The sequence below is a fragment of the Lemur catta genome, chromosome 8, assembly GCF_020740605.2.
Source record: "Lemur catta isolate mLemCat1 chromosome 8, mLemCat1.pri, whole genome shotgun sequence".
In the NCBI taxonomy this organism is placed as follows: Eukaryota; Metazoa; Chordata; class Mammalia; order Primates; family Lemuridae; genus Lemur; species Lemur catta.
In genome coordinates this window covers 9,982,688-10,003,399 of record NC_059135.1, presented here as the reverse complement: position 1 = coordinate 10,003,399, position 20,712 = coordinate 9,982,688, and the positions used below count along the sequence as shown (strand labels likewise).

The following is a 20,712-nucleotide window of genomic DNA, read 5'->3' as shown; positions in this document are numbered from 1 at the left end:
ATTTTATTGAAATTATAAATGACACTGTTTTATTTCTAGTATAATTCCTACTTTCATTGCAATGCTATTTAAAGGGTATTCTGTATAATATAATACAATATCCTTTCATAGTCTACTCAACGGACATGATATTTTTGGGTGTCTATCTGAGAACAAGGTTTTCTGTGGGTGGAAAGGTGAAGAATACTTTTTGTCCCTTGAGTTGGATTCTACCAAGAGCCCCTGATGAAAATCTCCCTTGTCCAATTAGATAGTTATTTCAGTCTGATGATTTATGCATGTGCTAAAGCAGCATTTTCATTGCACTTAGGGGGGTATTGGGGTTTCAGCAGAGTGAGTTCAAGACAGACACTGAAAGTAAGAGGGAGTGTGTGTGTGTGTGTGTGTGTGTGAGAGAGAGAGAGAACTTCATCCAGTTTAGTGTTTATCTGTTCTATACATTAGAGCAGGAATAAGCTTTGATTCAACAAAGTAATTCTAAAAACCATTGACATTAGTAGTATCTTTTATAATGTAGCGTTATATGGATATAGAGAACAGTTTGGGACAGAACAGAAATTGGTAAACAGCAGCAACTCAAGACTAGCGTGTCTGAGGGTCAGGGAGGATGCGAACATGGAGTGAGCGAAGTGATAAAGGGCTCACAGGGCTTTGAGCTTGTCTGGAGCAGAAGTGGAAAGACATCAGCAGCTGGCAGGGAATGCCCTAGACTGGACGCCCAGGGAGGAAGCCAGTTCAGAGACTCTGGGTGGCAAACTAGCCTTGAGTGTGAGGAAGCTTTGGGAGGGGGGTGGGTGTTTGCCTGGACAAGCTGCCCCTGGAGCAGGGACAGAAAGGACCTTGCCTTCCTGTAGTCTGAGGGACCACAGAAACACCACGGAAGTGTGGGTGTCCCAGGAACAAAGGAGGGGAGCAAGGTGTCTGTGTTAGTCTGCACAAATTCTGTACCTGTGCTGGGCTCTTATGTAACTTGCTTTAGCCTCTGTGTTTTGGGCCTTAAGGGGACCCCTTATACTTTTGAACAATGATGTTTTACTGTAAGTGATGACCCCACGGAGTGAACATCTTATGGAGTTGCTGTAAAGGGCAGCTGTGGGCCAGGGGTGAAAGAGAAGGTTTTAGTTCCAAGATCAAAGGCCACGCAGGCTGATCCACTCTTCCTTGTTGGGTGTTGTGGGTCGATGTGAGAAGACTCTTCTTTGAAAGTGACCGAAGTCTTTACCGTGTCTCCTCTCTAAACCCTCGTACTACTGGAATAGCACAGGCATGATTTTCTCAAGAGGACACTCACTGTCTAACTTCTCAAAACCTGATTAGCCATAGGGTTAACTGGATTTATTTTTCATTTTCCATTTACATTCAGTGTTATCCTTAATATTGAAAATTGTATGTACAAATTGATACCATTCAAAATTAGGCCTTTATTTTATTATCCACTGAAACAAATACAGGATTGCTTATCGCTTTAAAAGTAAAGTAAATTTCTAAGCAGATAGAGACCCATGTATTGATATCTTTTGTCTTAGTTCAGTGTCTTATATAATGTGGTTGATTTGTTTTTATAATCTACATTTTTTTAAAAATCTTAGGGACAAAATTGCCACTGGGTCCTTTGATAAGACTTGTAAACTATGGAGTGTAGAAACAGGAAAATGTTATCACACCTTTAGGGGCCATACGGCAGAAATAGTGAGTATATTTAATAATTTATTATATATTTTGTGTTGTTTCTTTTTAGGATCCTATTTAGTTCTACCTTTATAATTAATTTTCAAATTCTACTCCAGCAATTTCAGTCTGCATATATTTTCAATGGTGGTGTTGATAAAATTTAAAAACTACTCTAGTTTTTATATCTTGAAAATACTGACAATTGTATCCTGCATGATTAAATAGATATGTAATATGATGAATATTAATATAAGAATACAATACCCATTTTTTTCTTTTTCTTTTCCATTGAATTGTTTTTAACATGCTGACTTAATGAGGGTCATTGAAGTTACTAAAATAGCTTTTAAAATAACTTTTTAAATATTATGTGAAATAGTTAGGCTAATTGTTTTCTGGATAGCATTAGAATTCAAATTTGCATGAATAGTCTGATGCTCTAAACAGTTTTCACTACTGGGAAGCCCTTGCCCTGGGCCAATCCTGTGTTACATCTTAGAACAATTGGTGAGATAATTGGCACCCTGGAGAACAAGCGATAGCTCTTAAAAATAAACAGGCTGCTGCTCCTAATAATTGACAGTGCTTTATATTGCTTTAATCAAAGATTGAAACAAAGAAAAATTTATCTGCATTTAAAGAATTCCCATGGTATGTTTTGACCTGTCGATGGGGACCCCCCCTCCCCTCCCTTTATTGTCTTCATCAGGTAGAACATGCTTAACTCACTTCACTTGTTATGCATTTAAATCACTCTTCAGTAGATAATACCAATGAGGGATCCATAAATAGAAGCTCTCCACTTTACTAATGCGCTAGTGGGATAAAAATAATGAGGCTTTTAAGGGTCAAAAAAAGAAAAAGCTAAAGCAGGGAAAAAAATGTAACCACCTCTCCCCATAATTGGCAGTAGGGAAATACAGCTCAGTACCTTTTGAATTGAAAAGAGACACAAAAGGAACGTGCTAATAACTATTATTAGATGAAGATGGGAAATTGATAACAGAGTCACAGGCCTTTCAACCTCAATATCCACTAGAAAAAAAGAAACCTGCTGTGAACCAGAAAAAAGCAAACAGGAAGCTATTAGGGGTGGAGGGAGGCGAAGCGAGCCACAGTGGTGACAGCCGTTGTGAGAAGGTGGTGACAGCCACTGTGCAGGCAGTGTCCTAGTTCCCAGGCCCATCTCTGCCCCCAGAACTTAGGGACAAGACACTTGGGAACAGATTGCAGGATGCCTAGAAATGTTTCTGGAGGATAAAGAAACTGCCCGAAGGTAGGAAAGGGTCCTTTTTTTCTGCTAATTTATATGCACCTCGGAGAAAACAAGAACAAAAACAGGCTGCTTATTTTGGAAGTAAAATTTATTTATAGTCATCCTAAAAACTAATGGTATGTTCATCCATCAGGAACTCATGCTGTGTGCAAGGTACTTTGCTAGATACAGGGGATACTGCAGTGAACAATTATAACACCCTTTGATGGCACTGACTGGTCGAGAGGCACTGTCCTAAGCCCTGTACACACACAGGTGTTAGCTTAGTTGTGCCCATAATGACCCTAAGAAGTAGGTATTTCTCTATTTTACAGATTAAGATACTGAGGCATAGAGAGCTTAAATAACTTGGCCAAGGTTAGAAAAAACCACAATTTTTGTCATTAGAGTGTGGCCATTTTTCCACGCTCCCTTAGAATTTTGGAAATACTTTCCTTATGTATAATTCCTAGGAAGACATTCATATTTCTCACAGTCAACAGCATTCACTCAATACATATTTACTAGACATTGACGATTTCTGAAGCCCTGGCCTACGTGCTTGTGGTACCTGATAGAATCAGATGCAGTTCTAGCCCTCCAGGGATTTTGCAGTTTAGTAGAGGAAGTAAGAGCATCAGTGAGTAAGTTCAGAGGTGTGTTGTAAGTGTGCCAGAAGTGGGCAAGGGAGTTCAGTGAGGGCACAATGAGGAGCAGTGAAGTCCCCTTGGCCAGGGAGAGGTGTTCGGGAAGGACTTCCCAGAGAGGTGGCGCATGCATTCCAGGCAGAGGGAGCAGCACTGGCAAATGCTCAGAGGAGGCGTGCAACAGTGGTGCATACTTGAGAACTCAGGAGGCCCTGTGTGATCAGAGCAGAACTCCCCGACCTTCCCTGTGATGCCCAGAATATGCTAATATGGACATGGGACACACTAAGAGAGCTGCCTGCTGCACATGGCCAGAGGCGATGGGCAAGGACCCCTGGTGCTGCCCAGCTGCCTGGCTTAAGGGCATCAGTGCCTTGGCACACTTATAGCCCATTCAAAGTCAGGTCAAAGGGTGTGAGTAATTAAAGTGGGAGAGGCAGGCAAGGGCCATACTGTAGATTTATAGAGGGTGCTATATGCCATGCTAAGGAATTGGACTTTATTTTGTAGGTAATGCCACACTGTTGAGAATTTTTAGCCAGGGGGTGGTATGATCAATTTTGCTCTTTGGGAAGATTATTTTTGTTGCACTGTGAAGGAGAAATGGGAAGTAGGTAAGACCAGAAATACGGGCCAGTTGGGAATCTTGCTGCAGTCTAAGTGATAAGGGACGAAGGCTTATTATAATGCAGATGAGGAGAATGTGAGAGATGTTAAGCGAGTAGAGGGAGTAGGACTTGGTTACCAGGTAGATATGAGGCATGAGGGAAAAGAGAACCCAAGACCATTCCCTGATTTTGTGCTTGGGTGACTGGCAGTGCCATTCACCAATTCTGCGCATGAAAGAGAAGGAGCAGGTTTGCGTTCATATGACCCTTGTGTCTTAGACAGATTGATATGAGCTGTCTGTGTGCTACCCAGACAGAGGCATCCACTTGGCAGTGGGCTCTTTGGAGCTGGAACTGAGCAGCGAGGTCTGGGAAGGAGACGTGTGTAAGTCACTGACATGTGGACAGAAACCAATGATTGAAATTGCCCAAAGGAAAAGGCAGAGTATGGAGGGAAGACTGACAGACTCTTGGGAAGATAAAGAAGAGAAAACTTCTGTTGATACAAAAAGAAAAATAAAAACATGAAAAAGAGAATAAAAGCAGAGAGCTGTCAAAGCTGTCAAGAAGAAACAAACTACGGAGAACAAAGGAGTCAACACCACAGGTGTTGCCAAGTTACGTGGGGTGGCTGGCCAAGCCTCTTGGATGGACATTTAGCCACAGTGGTTTCTGTAGAGTTGAGGAGTGAGTGGAAGATGGGCAAAAAGCGATAGTAGACTGTTTTCCCAAGGAATTTGGTTGTAAAGGTAAAAAGAGGTAGTTAAAAGGGGCACATAGAGTCAGGGAGGATTTGTGTTTATGTGGGAGAAACTCAAGCATATTTATAGGCTACCAGGAAGGATCTAGGCTAGAGGGAAGGCAGAGTTAGTGAGCACATCTCTCCAGGAGTGCAGAGAAGGGGGTTTTAGTGTGCGGGAAGGGACCCCTCTGCATTTGAGACTGAAGGGGAGGAAAGGAAGGTCCAGGTGAGGAAGTTCCCACTGACAGGTGAGTTTATCAGGGAAGTAGTAGGAAGCCAGGTTATCTGCTGAGAAGGGGTGAGGATGGAAGTAGGGGCAAGAGCAGGGAATGGAAGAATGTATTGAGCCGGGGGCATCTTAAAGTAGGGAATTGTGCTCAGGACTCCACTGAGCACAGAGGCATGAACGAGCAACACCAGTCATCTTCGGTGTATTTTTCTTAAGCTATCTTGGCTAAGTGATGATACAGGGAAGGCAGATGATTGGATCAAATCCTGGTTTGATAAAAGTTCATATTAGGAATTTGTATGGGTGACATATCTGAGAGCAGGAACTAAGCGTGTCAAGGATGCTGGAAGAGTGATGCTTCTGTGGTGTCAGTCGAATGGGGGTGCTGGGCCAGGAGAAAAGACAGGGGTCTCCAAGAGATGGAAGATATTCTGGGGGAAGGGAGTGGGAAGGAAAGTATCAGGAAATTGTAACCGGAGACTGATGGATTGGTGGTGAATCTTTCAGAGAAGGTGATGTCAAGGTCCAGGGTGTGACCATGGGAATGATTACTGAAAGGAGCCCAGGGGCATGGGTCTGGGGACACTGGACAGACTGTCCATGTGAAGGCCACCCAGGGCTTGGCATTGAGACTGTGAGCCAGTAGCCAAAGTCTTTGATGAGCAGGGGGAGTGATTGGGAGGACTGACGACAGCAGTAGTCAGGGAGGATGAGAGCCAGATGGCGTGAAGCTTATAGGAGATGGGTTTTGCTTTTGTTCTTGTTCTTCTATGTCTGGAGATGGTAGTGGGGGGGCCAGTGCTCCCCCAGCCTGAGCTGGGTGACATGGGAGGACAGCAGCCTCTTTTCGAGAGGATTCACCCTGGGCATCGCAGGTTACTCACATTTGTAGTTTTGTTGTGTACTTGTACAAAGAATTAAACTGAATCTGCTAAGGTGATTGCACCTTAAAGCTTTTCCATCTACGACTAACAATTTGAAACTCTCATCCTAAAATTTCTTCCACTTCATTTAATGTAGGTGTGTTTATCGTTTAACCCTCAAAGCACGTTGGTGGCTACTGGAAGTATGGACACAACAGCCAAACTGTGGAACATTCAGAATGGAGAGGAGGTGTTCACTTTAATAGTATGTTAATAATGTTAACAAGCCTATTACTTGTGTTCATTTTTGTTTGTATTTTTGCTACAAAATGACCTCTAAATTAGATGTTTTGGAGCTATTGGTTTTCAAACTGCGGTGGGAGAGGGTTCCAATTGGTTGGTTGGGTGTTCCCAAAGACTTGCGTGAGGTGCCGGGAAGCCAGGTAAGCTTTTTATTTTGACTCATTTTAGTCTCTAAAACACACAAACGATAGCTTAGAACCGATCGTCATCTATCTGGCTAAAGGGAAAATAGGTGGAAGCTGGCACTTTTTGGAAGAGGCAGAACTGCAGAACCACGCCAGAGATTCCTTAAAGGGATGACCCTGAACACTCTCTTCTGTACCTGCCCACCCTAGAGCCCTCCTGCATCTCAAAGTCTGAAGTGATGAGGGGCAAGTGGACTGGAGGGGAAAGGCCAAAGGGCACCATCCACAGAGGGAATGCTGAGGGCAGGTGCTCTTGTCTGTCATCACCACTGTCCAGCACCTCCCTGTCACCTGCCACCCCCACTTCCTTCTACCCCAGCCTGAGTTATGGCAACAAAAACGGGGCGATTCAACGTTGTAATCCGAGGGAATGGCAGGATGGGAAATCCAGTTTTCTTGTCCTTTCAAAATTATAGATGAATTTTAAAAAACAGGATTATTTTGCTAAGTAAGCTTTTTCTTTTATTTCAAAGTATTACGGGGGTACAAATGTTTTTGGTTATAAGGATCATTTTTGTAATGCTCGAGTCAGGGTTATAAGGGTGCAAGGAAGCTTTTTCTAAGAAAGTTAAAAATGGGCTAAAAAAGAAAAAAAAATCACCAGTTTGAAATTTCTTAAATCTGACCAGCTAGCATTATTAATATAAGTATAATCTTTATGTTTTCAGTTCTTAGCATTTCTGATCATTATGACCACCTCTTCTTTCAGGCAAAACCCCTGTTAATGCCCACAGTTTCAACTAAAATCATGCCTTTTACTGCCATGCCTAACAGCATTTGATGACATGAGTCCTGCTCTGCACACCTGTCTGCCATCAGGCAGTACCTTTGTTATGTGTATTCAGAATTCTAACGTTTAGCTACATTTCATTTCATTTGGAATCAACCAGAAAATCAATTCGTAAATGAATTTTTCTAATTCTTTGTATTATTTAAAAATATAATTGTGTTAGTTTACTAAAGTAATTGGGGAAACGGGGATATACGTAGTCCAAGCAGGATCCCTTTATCAGATTCCCGAATCTATCGTAGAGCCGGGTCTCTTCCCATAGTCCCGCACAGTTTGATTCTTCCCCACTAGACTGTAACCAGGTGAAAGTTTATTAGTCTATTTCATTTCAAATCATCTTCAGAATTTTCTTTTTAAGTGTAATTAATTTTACTTTATACACTGTTTTCTTTTGCACATCATCTCTTTTTAGCCCACGAAGTACACAGCTCTTTTTGGTGTTTCCAATACAAGGTGAAAGCAGCCCCCTAATGTCCCCCAAACATGCCCTCTTCTTTTTTCTTTTCTTTTTAGTGTGAATTAATTTGATCTGTTCTTTATTCTTCTTTTTAAATTTCAGAATATTATGGGGGTTCAAATATTTAGGTTACATATATTGCCTTTGCCCCACCCAAGTCAGAGCTTCAAGCGTGTCCATCCCCCAGACAGTGTGCACTGCACCCATTAGGTGTGAATATACCCATCCCCTCTGCCCCTCTCCCACCTGCCTGACACCTGATGAATGTTATACTATAAGTGCACGTAAGTGTTGATCAATCAATACCAATTTGATGGTGAGTACATGTGGTACTTGTTTTTCCATTCTTGTGATACTTCACTTAGTAGAACAGGCTCTAGCTCCATCCAGGATAATACAAGAGGTGCTAGATCACCATTGTTTTTTGTGGCTGAGTTGAACTCCATGGTATACGTATACCACATTTCATTAATCCATTCATGTATTGATGGTGACTTGGGTTGTTTCTACATCTTTGCGATTGTGAATTGTGCTGGTGTAAACATTCTAGTGCAAATGTCTTTTTTATAGAATGTCTTTTTGTCCTTTGGGTAGATGCCCAATAGTGGGATTGCTAGATCAAATAAATGGTAGTTTTACTTGTAGCTCTTTGAAGTATCTCCATATTACTTTCCGTAGAGATTGTACTAGTTTGCAGTCCTAAAACAGCATTAATGAATTAAAGTGAATTGGCTTTAAGTGTGTAAGTCAATGATTTTTAGTAAGCTTACAGAATTATGCAGCCATCTCCAAAATCTAGTTTCAGAACATTTCCATCACCCCAAAAGCAACCTGATGCCTATTTGCAGACACTCCCCACCCCCACCCGACAGCCACTGAGCTCCTGTCCTAGAGCTTGGCCTTCTCCAGCACCTCCTGTTATACTTTGATATGGTATACTTGCAGAAGTTGTTTTGTCTACAGGTATACATGACAATATCTGCTCTTTTTCTAGGGACATTCTGCTGAAATCATCTCCTTGTCATTTGACACCTCAGGAGACAGAATCATCACGGGGTCTTTTGATCATACGGTTGTAGTGTGGGATGCTGATACCGGAAGGTAATTCTTAATTCTGAAGAATTTTCTTAACATGGATTGGGGGTTAAGAAGACATTCTATTATTTTTTAGTTTAATCTTATATCTATTAATTGTGCTTTGGATTCCATAGGAATAGGATACATTAAAAACATAAATTAATTCATTCTTTAATGATATTTCTGATTTACAAAATATGTACTTTCTCAGCATTCTGAGCAAGTAATGCCAAATAGCAATACAAAGGAGAATGTTAGCACCTGCCTGGTTATATAGCTGTTATTTATTCTATGTCCTATATAATCAAATTTCAGTGGCTTCTCATTATGGCAGGCATGAATACCATGAATAAATAAAACTCATAGTTAATTTCCCAAATTTAATTTAGTCCAAGAACTTCAATTTCCTTCCTAATGATTTTTGGTCCTAGTTGCTAAGAAGTTAACTAAATTAGCATATTTGTCTTGGAAAACTCCACTCGTGGATTTGCCTGCATTTTGATGGAAGGGCTAATTATCAGGGCTACTGACCAAGATGTGTGCAACGAGAAATGAGGGAGAAGGAAGGGCTTTTCCATCGTTTCACTTGTAGTTTCTGAACAACCAAAGGTCCACTCACCTGGTATGACAATATTTCTAGAATTTTAGACTGCCTTTACTATTTGTTACCCATTCCTTTTTGAAGTGTTGCCTTAAGTAATGTTATATTGACTGTTCAAAATTTAAGCTCCTTTCTGTTGAAATGAAATTATTAGTAGCTTCCTTTTGAGCTGTAGCAGATCCATTTTTGTTTTGTCATCAAATGTATTATTTTGTGAAGAGCAAAATTTAGATTAGTTTACACAGATGGGCTTGGCCTCATTAGTTGTGTGCATATACCAAAGTAAGAATTCTTTCACTAGTTTCAATTATTTCCATTTTGTAGGAAGGTGTATACTTTAATTGGTCATTGTGCTGAGATTAGCAGTGCCTTATTCAATTGGGATTGCTCTCTAATATTAACTGGCTCTATGGACAAAACCTGCAAGGTGAGCTCAAGAAACATCTTTGCTTTATGTTGTGTCTATAGTCTTTACTGTGTCACATATTTGTTGTAACATTAACACATTTCAAAGGTGATTAAAGTATTAATTTATGAATAATAATTGGTAATATTTTTATTTCAAGTTTTAGATTTTCTAAGTTTGAAGAAATTATGAGATAGTAAAGCAATTTTAATTGCTTCAAATGTATTAAAGATTTTATTTGAAAAGACAGATTATTTTTGTTTAATGTTCTACTATTCATTTATTAAACTTTGGTTAGAGTAACCCTCGAGGAGCCTCAAATACAGTGTCTACCCTGCCCCTGGTTTTTGCACTTTAAAAACTATTTACTAAGAGTGTATATTCTGGAATTATCATTTGCTTATATACCAAATGTATTATAATCTTACCATGTACTTTTCATTTTCTGGCATTGTAGTTTTAGATCAAGCTCCTTATCATTTGATGTCCTTCCTATAAAAAGAGGACACATCCACTCCAACCAGTAAAGCATACACTTTGAGAGGTTTTTTTCTTTTCTTAATGTAGCAGCAGATTCTAAATGTGCAATGTTGGTCTTCTCTGTGACCAAAGTGTGCCTTGCTATAGGAGTTGACTGTGGTCTCTGGTAATGAATCAAGATAACACTGAACCTTCGAGAATTATACAAGCAATGGATACAGCACGGTTTTTTAGCCAGCCATAAGTATGTCATGAAGACTACTGGCCTTCTTCATACTTTAGACAGAAAATCATAGTTTTTTTTTGTTTTTTGTTTGTTTGTTTGTTTTAAAATTACAGCTATGGGATGCTACAAATGGAAAATGTATGGCAACTTTAACAGGACATGATGATGAAATACTAGATAGCTGCTTTGATTATGCTGGAAAGCTTATTGCAACTGCTTCAGCAGATGGTAGGTAATCTGTTCAACATTTAATTTATAGAGGGATTTGTGCTTTGCTTAGTACACATGCATGATTCTTCACTATGCTTCATCTCCCTGATGACCAGATATGATGGAAACTGCCTCATCTCTATGGTGACCATATATGTCACTATAGTATGTCCATATCATATTCTTGATAACTATGTGTGATGTTATACAAAGTCTGTGTCACCTCCTTGGTAACCATCTGTAAATATATATGTGGGTTTTTGTGTCATCTCCTTAATAACTACCATTGACCTTCAAACAATATGGGGGGCTTAGGGAAACGAACCTCCCGTGCAGTTGAAAGTCTACATATAAGTTTTGACTCCCCCAAAGCTTAACTACTAATAGCCTACTGCTGACTAGGATGCCTCACTGATAACACAAATAATCAATTGACATATATTTTGTATGTTATTAAGTACATGTATCATATACTATATTCTTACAATAAAGTGAGCCAGAGCAAGACGATATTATTAAGAAAATCATAAGGAAGAAAAAATGTTAGCTATTCATTAAGTGGAAGGGAATCATCATAAAAGCCTTCATTCTTGTCATCTTGATGTTAAGTAGACTAAGGAGGAGGAGGAGGAGGGGCAGGAGGAGTTGGTCTTGCTGTCTATGGGGTGGGAGAAGCAGAAAAAAATCCACGTATTAGTGAATCTGCACCGCTCACATCCGTGTTGTTCAAAAGTCAACTGTCATGTATGGTACTATACTGTCTTGGCCTTATCAACTTGACTGCCATTAATGGTGCCATGATCTCCTTTATAACTCCATGTCCTGCTCCACTGTGTCTGCCAAATCTTTGTGATAAACATACATGATGCTATGCTATACATCATCTTTTCAGTTACCACTTATGATTCTATACCATGTCTGTGTCATCTTATTGATAACTGTACAGGGTGCTAAACTAGGTGTGCCTCAATTCTGTGAAGGTCACATGTGATGCTACACCATCTCTATCATCTCCCTGTTGACCATGTGTGACATTATATTGTGTCTGTCTCATCCCCTCAAGGACCATGTATTATTCTGTTATACATTGTATCATCATCTCCTTGAAAGTCATGTATTATGCTACACCGTTTCCATTTACTCCTTTAAAATCATGTTTGATGCTAAGCAATATCTACATCATATCCTTGATAACTACTTATGACATTATAGTGTCTGTGTTATCTCTTTGATGACAATGCATGATATTATTCTATGTCTATCCCATATTCTGATCACCAAATAAGAGACTACATTATGTATTTGCCATTTCCCTGATGACCAGGTAGGTGCAACACTGTCTGCATCATCTTGTTGATTACTATGGGTTGTAATACACTATACTTGCATCATCTTAAAGACCATATATGATGTTATGCTATATCTAATTGCCACTTATTACATATACTATGTCAGCATCATATTCTTGATTACCATGTATGAGTCATCTTGTTGAAAAATACGTATGCTACCTTGTGTCTGTGTCATCTCATTGAAAGCCACATGCAGTGCTATATGATGTCTGTATCGTCTCATTGACAACCATCTGTATTGATGTATTATGTGTACATCATGTCCTGGGTAACATTAATGAAACTAAACAACAATTCATCTCCACGACAACCATGTATGATGTTATACTATATATCATCTCTTGACAACCACATATGATGATTCATTATGTCTGTGCTATTTCCCTGACAAATATTTATGATGCTACCCTTTGTCTGCAGCATATTCCTGACAAACGTGTTAACACTACCCAATTTCTATGTTACCTCCCTGACCACTCCCTGTTCGACACTACACTATCTCTACACCATGTCCTTGATAACCATGTGATACTGTACTACGTTTGCATCATCTGTCTCCTTGGCAAGGGTATATGATACTACACTAAGCCTACATCATCTCATGACATCACACACCATGTGTGATACTGATTTCTGAGTCATCACTTTGATAACACAGTATGATTCAGTGCTATGTGTCATCTTCCTGAAGACCACAGATAATGCTACATGACATTTGTATTATATACCTGGTGACCATGTATGAAACTACACCAAGTCTATGTTATTCCTCAATGACCATGTATGATATTCCATTGTATCTATGTCATATATCTGATACTATATTTTAATTTACATTTTGTCATCCCCTTTATAATCATGTAGGATGCTATACTATATCTTTATTCAATTCTTTATAACCATGTACGATACTATCCCATGACTGAGTAATTTCTTAGAAATCTGTATATGATGTTATAATATTTCTACTTCATCTCCCTAACGAACACGTCTGCAGGGCTCAGTATGTCGGCATCATCTCCTTTAGAAAAGTGTATGATTCTACATTATATCTGGATCATCTCTTTGAAATCTGCTTATGACACTGTACTGTGTTTTGTCATATCCTTGAGAACTATATATGATGCTATATTATGCATCATCTCCACTCTGAGCATGTCTGTGTGACAGCTCGATAACCTTGTGTGGTGATAACAGTATGTTATCTCATTGACTTCCATTTAGATGGTGCAGGATGCTCACATCATCTCCCTGACAACCATCTATGATGCTTGTATTAGTCAGGATTCTCCAGAAAAACAGAACCAATAGGATATATAAAGATATACAAGGAGGGATTTATTATGGGATTTGGGTCATGTGATTATGGAAGCTGAGAAATCTCACCATATGTCATCTGTAAGCTAGAGAACCAGGAAAGCTGGTGTTGGAATTCAGTCCACATCTACATCTGGATCATCTCATTGATGATCGTGTTTGGTGCTACACTATGTATCCTCATCCCCTTGATTCTGAACTATGTCTGCATCATCTCTTGTCAACAGCATATGACACTGTATCTAGGTCATCTTGATGATCACACTATAACTGCATCATCTCCCTGGTGGTTTCATTTGACCCTCAACTATGTTTGTGTCATCTCTCTGAAGACTAAGTATGACACTAAGCTGTGTCTGTGTCATCTCCCTCATGACTATGCATGACACTACCCTATGTCCACATCATTTATGTGATGACCATATATGCTAACATTTGATATTTCTCTGATGATCAGTGATGTTGAGTACCTTTTCATATATCTGTTGGCCATTTGTAGATCTTTGGAAAAATGCCTATTCAGGTCCTTTGACCATTTTTAATTGATTTATTTGGTTTTCTGTTTGGTTGGTTTTGGGGTTGTTTTTTTTTTTTTTTTGCTATTGGGTTGTGTGATACATATTTTGAATATTAACCCCTTATCACATATATGATTTTCAAACATATTCTCCCATTTCATAGGTTGCGTTTTCATTTTGTTGATTATTTCCTTTGCTATGCAGAAGCTTTTTAGTTTTGTGTAGTCTCATTTGTTTACCTTTGCTTTTTCTGCCTGTGCTTTTGGTGTCATATCCAAAAAATCATTGCCAGACCAACGTCAAGGAACTTTTCCCCTGTATTTTCTCTAGGAATTCTGTGGTTTCAGATCTTATATTTCAATCTTTAATTCATTTTGAGTTAATTTTTATACACGGTATAAGACAGGGGTCCAATTTCTTTCCTTTGCATGTGGATACTCAGTTTTCCCAGCACCATTTATTGAATAGACTTTTCTTTCCTCATTGTATGTTTTCAGTGCTCTTGTCAAAGATTAGTTGATGATATATGTATGACTGTATTTCTGGGCTTTCTATTCTGTTCCATTGGTCTACGTGTCTGTTTTTATGCCAATACTATTTTGATTAATACAGCTTTGTAATATATCCAAGATAAGGAAACAACCTAAGTGTCCATTGGCAGATAAATGAATAATAGTTAAAGAAAATTTGAGATAAGGAAGCATCCATCATCTGGCCAGGTAAATTGTAACTTTTCTTCTGACAAAAATTTTACTACTGATAATTTTCTGTTTCTGTGCTTATTCAACTCCTCCATTCCTTATTTCTAAAGAAATGCACATAAAACTACTTCCATCTATCCACCTATTAATTCATCCATCCATCCATCCATCCATCCATCCATCTATCCTACATCTATTTATTGTCTACTATGTGCCTGTCACTTCTGGGGACTGGTGACACAGAGGGGACGAAACATTCTATTAGCTCCTTATGTGGAAACCCACTCCAGAGCCTCTTCTTTGCACATGGAGTAGTGGCTGATGTTCCTTCGGAGGAATGCCTGTGCACCTCCCACAAACTCAGACTCATACCTGTTGCAGCATTCTGGTCTTGCTGCTGATTCATCACCTCCCTCTTGAAACTTTCTTTGATTCACCCCTTTTCTCTTTAAAACATTTTTTTCTTTCTGGATTCTTTTTTTCTCATCCCCTTTTCTACCTTGGAATGCATTATCTCTTCTAATCAGCCCATGGCTAAAGAGGAGGTTCTGTTCACCCTCTTCTGCAGTGGGACCAGCTTGTATTTAAAGTATTAAGTGATGGTTTTTACCACAAGCAAGCAGACAAACTTCACACAGAGCTCATGTTTCAGAGAAATAGATATTTAGATAATCCAAGGTCTTTGGTCCAAAGTTGTGTATTTACGCCTGAGGCTCTGACTCAGGGGGATGGGTGGGACACGGACAATGTATATAACCTGAGCTTTTGTACCCCCATGAAGAGCTGAAATAAATTAAAAAAAAAAACAAAGTTGTGTATTTAAGATGAATTTATATATATCCCCACCCCTTTCAAAAAGGAACAGCAAGAGTTTTCAGTGCAGCCACAAGAAAATGCATTGCCAAATTGGAAGGCCATGAAGGTGAAATTTCAAAGGTGAGTTGCTTTCATATTTCGAGCAGTTTATTTACTTTCCAAAAATAAACAGCATGTTTAGTATAAATAGGTCTCTATTGGAACCGAGGTACTAAGGTTTGTTCAATTATCTTATCCTTTTTGGAAATCATTTACATAAAAACTTTATTTTTAAGTGTGTCCTCAAGCTCAGTATAATAAATGAGTTCTAAAACCTTTTTAAAAAGCATAAAGCAGCATTCTCCTCAACCATCATCAAAAGGTTTAGTTAGCTGAAAATACTTAACACAGCAACTGCAGGAGCTTATGAAGTGCTTTTCCTGGTTCTCGTAAACACACAAGTTGATATTTTGCAAAAATCATGCTGTGCAGCAAGTATCACGTGTTCTGTAAATTAGATGCAATTGGGGAATTATTTCCTGGAAATATTCAACACTTAAAGTATAAAATTATCCATTTTAAAACTGCAAAGCTGTAGCTTAGGATTTTGTATAAACTCCTCCTAAAGGATTGTTCACGGAACGGGGCCACCCAGTCAGTGATTTGGGATGTATCATCAGAAAATTGTAGTGTAGCTGGGACTTGGTGGCTCTCACCTCCCAGCTCAGCCCAATTTCATGGTCTCATATCTGAGATCAGATTTGCTCCTTCCTTGTAGAATATCAGCTTGATGGTTTCAGGACTCTGAAAGCTCCATCTAGACCCTGGAACTGCCCATGCTGTACTCTCGCCCCTCCTGCCTCTGCACCTGCCGCTGGTGGCCTTTGCCCTCTGGCTGGTCAGTGCTGCTCTCCATGGCAGTGCAGCCCACACCCTCTTCATTGGCCAGGAGGCGTAAGGATGGCAGGAGAGCGTGGGAAAGTGGGGCTTGGGAGGCAGGCTGAGGACAGAGCCCTGACCACGTGTCTGAGCGTCTGGCTCGGCAGCTGTTGACAGGTCTGTCACATCCCCTCAACAAGTACACATCTGCTTTCATGGACATGTGAATACAAAGAGGTCTCAAACCCTGTGTTCTTAAATTTTATGGTTGTTAAGTGGATATATTATTTATTGAATTGCCACCTAATGATGGCATTTCTGTGGGGTGCAAAGCTAAGGTATTCATTCACTCATTTTTGCATTCAGCAAACACTTCCAGAGATCATCCACTGTGCTAGCATTGCACAGGCACTGGTGACATAGTGACACAAAACAGACATGGCCCTGCCCTCCTCAGATCTTCAGTCATAGAGGAGGATGTGGCCAAAATTGTTGTCTTCTGATGACTAGAGAGGGATATAAGCGTGACACCCAAAGGAATGGAGGAAATGATTCCTTTGACTGCCATTCCATTACCAATTGGCAATGCCTGTCACATGGGCGGCACCCAAGCCCATTTTCCATTGATGGAAAATGCTACACTTTGGGTAGCAACAGATGAGAATATCCTTTCTTATTGGTCCTGATGTTCACTGATCCTATGGCACAGCTTGAAAGCTGATCTGCATGTTTTTGATGACAAAGATGACATCAGGGTTTCGATAAGAAAAAACTTGACTTGTGTTTTCATCCACACCAGGGCTCTGCCTCTGCACAGAAAAGGGCATTACGAGTCTTTGGAAAGAAGCTGGGTGGAAAATACTCAACTTATAAGGGTGACTTGGTCTTTATTCTTAGAGTTGTGAGGAGCAGACACTTAAACTTTCTCTCTGGATTTTAACTTTCATGTATTAGTCCCTGTGATGTTTTTCCCATCATGAAGAAATTGTTCTGTGTAAGAATAAACACCAGGCTGGGAAGGTGACAGGTGCTCAGTAATGCCCCCTTTTTGCTGATGAAAAATATATTGAGAACCATTACATAAACCTGTGATCATTTTTTTTTTCTTTCTCCTTTGTAGATTTCTTTCAACCCCCAGGGGAACCGTCTTCTAACCGGCAGCTCTGACAAAACAGCTAGGATCTGGGATGCTCAGACCGGCCAGTGCCTCCAGATCCTTGAGGGGCACACCGATGAAATCTTTTCATGTGCTTTCAACTATAAAGGCAACATAGTCATTACAGGTACGGGAGAGATGAGTACCACAGACTCAGTTTTTGTTTTTCTTTGGCTATTAGGATTCCCCAAGCTGACTTCCAAAAGGAGTTCACTCCAACCTCTCCGCCTTGGCCCCTGGCTCACCTTGGTCTGCTGTTCAATTTCCGTTATTAAATTTAGGTGCATCAGGACCCACAGAAGTGAGCTCTGCCATTGACTGTAAGGCTTTGTGAAGTCTGAATTTCAGTTGCTCTAGACGAGGTAGCAGTTTAGCGGCCTGCCTTACTGGGTACTACATTGCCCCAGATGTCGTTCATCAGTTGAATGGTTAATATTCAACAGACGTCAGTAAGCGTTAGTAACCAAGTCAGGACCAGCGTTCTCCACAATTGGCTTTTTAGCCCATTAGAAGATTTATTCTTTGAGCTCAGTTGTTTTCTCTTTAGATGTCCCCTGCTAAGGCACTAATATCTTTGGGAAAGAACATATACTGAACATTTTTCAACCACTAACAATTTGTAACGAATTAATTCCAATGTTTTATAAAAACTGGATTGAGAACAAGTTAATTCACATTATGGAAAGGGGGGAAAAGTGACAAGATTATGGTATAATATTAGCATGGTGCCTCTAGGGGAGGCCTTGGCAGAGAGCAGGTGCTACGGTAGTGTGGGGTAGGGATGCCCTAAGCCGGGACAGAGGACCGGATCTGCCTAGTTACCAGTGATTCTCATTGTGTTGAGCTAATTTAAAAATTATCAAACTGGTCTAATAAGTTAAATGTCACACACCCACGGCTGGCTTTACATATCGGCTGAATAGGAGGCTTCCTAGCCATATAACCTCAGGGGTGCTGAGAATTGTTTCCCCTTGCTGCCTAAAATACCTCCCCTTTTACTTAATTATGGGTAAGTTCTAAAATCACATGTTACTTTCTTTGGGCTTATGATTTTCAAACGTTCACTAAGATGTAGGTACTTCTAAGCACTGCCATAATAAGCCACATTATTTTATTGTGGACACACTATCAATGCCTTCCCCATGATGAGGAAGGAAGTGGGGGCTGTGATGGAGGGCACAGGACGCCCCTGCAGGGGGCTGCTGCCATGCGAGGAGAAAGGAAGTCTGGGCTGGCTTCGTGCGGGACCAGCCGTTCCTGGTGCGTGAGGCTGGCTCTGCAATACCTTTTCCCTCAACACGTTTTCACAGGAGACCCCGGAGAGTCTAGGGGGAAGGAATAGTGTTTATCTGTGCCCTGCTTTAGTGCTGGCACTTAAATTCCTGAGTTCTTGTAAGATATTATTGATTTAATGTGTATCTCAAAGCACCAAAGTGTTAAATACTAGCTCACTGGACCACAGAGCCTATTAGAACAGGGCGACACCTCTATCTCACCATCAGTAGAGCAATCGCTTTATTTAAAACTATCTGCCCTATTTTCTGGTTGGAACTCAGTGTGATTAACCGCAGACAGTTTTTAGTGGGCTGCCTGAGGTTGGGTTTAGATTTTTTTTTTTATTTCAGCATATTATGGGGGTATAAAAGTTTAGGTTACGTATAACGCCCTTCCCCCCACCCTGGGTTTAGAATTATAAACTGGCATAAAAGTGGCTGGCATGGTCTTTACATTCTTAAAAATATGAGGCGTCTTTTTGGGGGATGTGCAGTTTGTACAGGCTTTCCCAATTCCTATAACCCTCACTCTTCTTATATTTATGTTATATGCCTGGTCCCGACGGGCGAAAGGACCAGTAGTACCTATTGCCCATGAGGAAAACCTGTCGAAGTAGAATGTCCTCCGCTTAGCTTGGCACCCACACCTGGGGATGTTCGGAGTCCCTGTATTTCCACTGGGCAGTGATGTTGGAGGAGAGGGCAGAGGGATGGCTGAAGTGGCTGGACTCTCAGATGCTCTTCAGTCCTAAGATGCCTTGACTCTTGCTGGTGTGAGCAGAATGTGAACCCTGCTCACTTTACGACTGGCTAATATCATGGAAAAAACCAAAAACCCTTACTTCAAAAATACATGAACTGCTTTGGGTTTTGCTAGCCAGGCACTGAGAATCTGGTGCGTTTAGCACACCCAGGAAATGTCAACTTGCAAAAAGAGAGAGTGAAGTGAATAAATTGAACAGAAAAATGACTCTTTGATATGTGTTTTATTAGGCAGCAAGGATAATACCTGTAGAATATGGCGCTGACTGAAGGAAGCTGGTCTGAGCAAACCTGCGGCAACAGCGATCAAGAGCTTGCGCTTCACAGAGAGCAAGCTATTTTACTATTTCATATATTTTCTCTTTTCTACAAGTCAAGTGTTTATCAACTCTGTCCTAACTTCACAGATATGATCATTAAAATTGATGAAGTTTTACCATTTCTTGATGTTATTTGATGGGGATGACAGGAAACAGCATTGTGTTTGGCTAATGCCACTATTTACTTTAGTTGTTTCTTATTTTTTAATAGCATTAGGATGCTGATAAATGAAACCAGAGTGATTTAATAATGTGTTTCTTAGATTCTACCTTGAAGGCTATTGTTCTAGTTTCTACTGAATAAAGTTTTTGGAGGAAATTACTTGTGAATTTTACATCTGTATTTATAATGTATGTTTTTAGGGTGATACAAGGAAAACAAATTGGTTCTTATTTAATAGTACATATATGTTGGATCGATAGTTGGCTGAAAAAATGTTGAACTTTTTAAGGAAAAGTTAAGCAAAATAGACATTCATACTACTGAATTTGAAAATTTGGGTGGAAAACAATTGAAGTAAGAGAGAAAAACGATCAAACACCAGGCTGAGTACTGCTGAAATATTTTTAAAAAAGATTTAAAAAAGCTTATTCTTTGTAAAAGTGCACAAATACATATAAAAAATTAATTTTAAAAGATAAAACACAAGCAAACACTAATGATGCTGGAATCCAGAGCAAGAGAATACATGAGAATCTTATGAAATCATTTTCTTTTAGAAAAACTTTATTGAGATGCAATTAATATACAAAAATTGCACATATTTAATGATACATTTTCATGAATTTGGATATATGTATGTACCTGTGATACCATCATCATAATAAGATCCTAAATATATCTATCACCCTCAACAATTTCCTTATGTTATTTTGTTGTTTGTGGTA

The 20,712-nt window shown here is 39.8% G+C and overlaps 1 protein-coding gene across 1 annotated transcript in view; it reads left to right on the top strand.

The window, feature by feature from the left end:
- DAW1 (dynein assembly factor with WD repeats 1) overlaps positions 1–20,143 on the top strand; it is a 38,493-nt gene extending 18,350 nt beyond the window's left edge. Inside the window, exons 6-13 of the mRNA XM_045559131.1 lie at positions 1,590–1,689; positions 6,173–6,280; positions 8,745–8,851; positions 9,753–9,855; positions 10,654–10,768; positions 15,498–15,574; positions 17,433–17,595; positions 19,736–20,143. Coding sequence (XP_045415087.1) covers positions 1,590–1,689; positions 6,173–6,280; positions 8,745–8,851; positions 9,753–9,855; positions 10,654–10,768; positions 15,498–15,574; positions 17,433–17,595; positions 19,736–19,770 — 808 coding nt within the window. The 3' untranslated portion in view covers positions 19,771–20,143. The remainder of the gene's footprint in view (positions 1–1,589; positions 1,690–6,172; positions 6,281–8,744; positions 8,852–9,752; positions 9,856–10,653; positions 10,769–15,497; positions 15,575–17,432; positions 17,596–19,735) is intronic.
- The last annotated feature ends 569 nt before the right edge of the window (positions 20,144–20,712 follow it).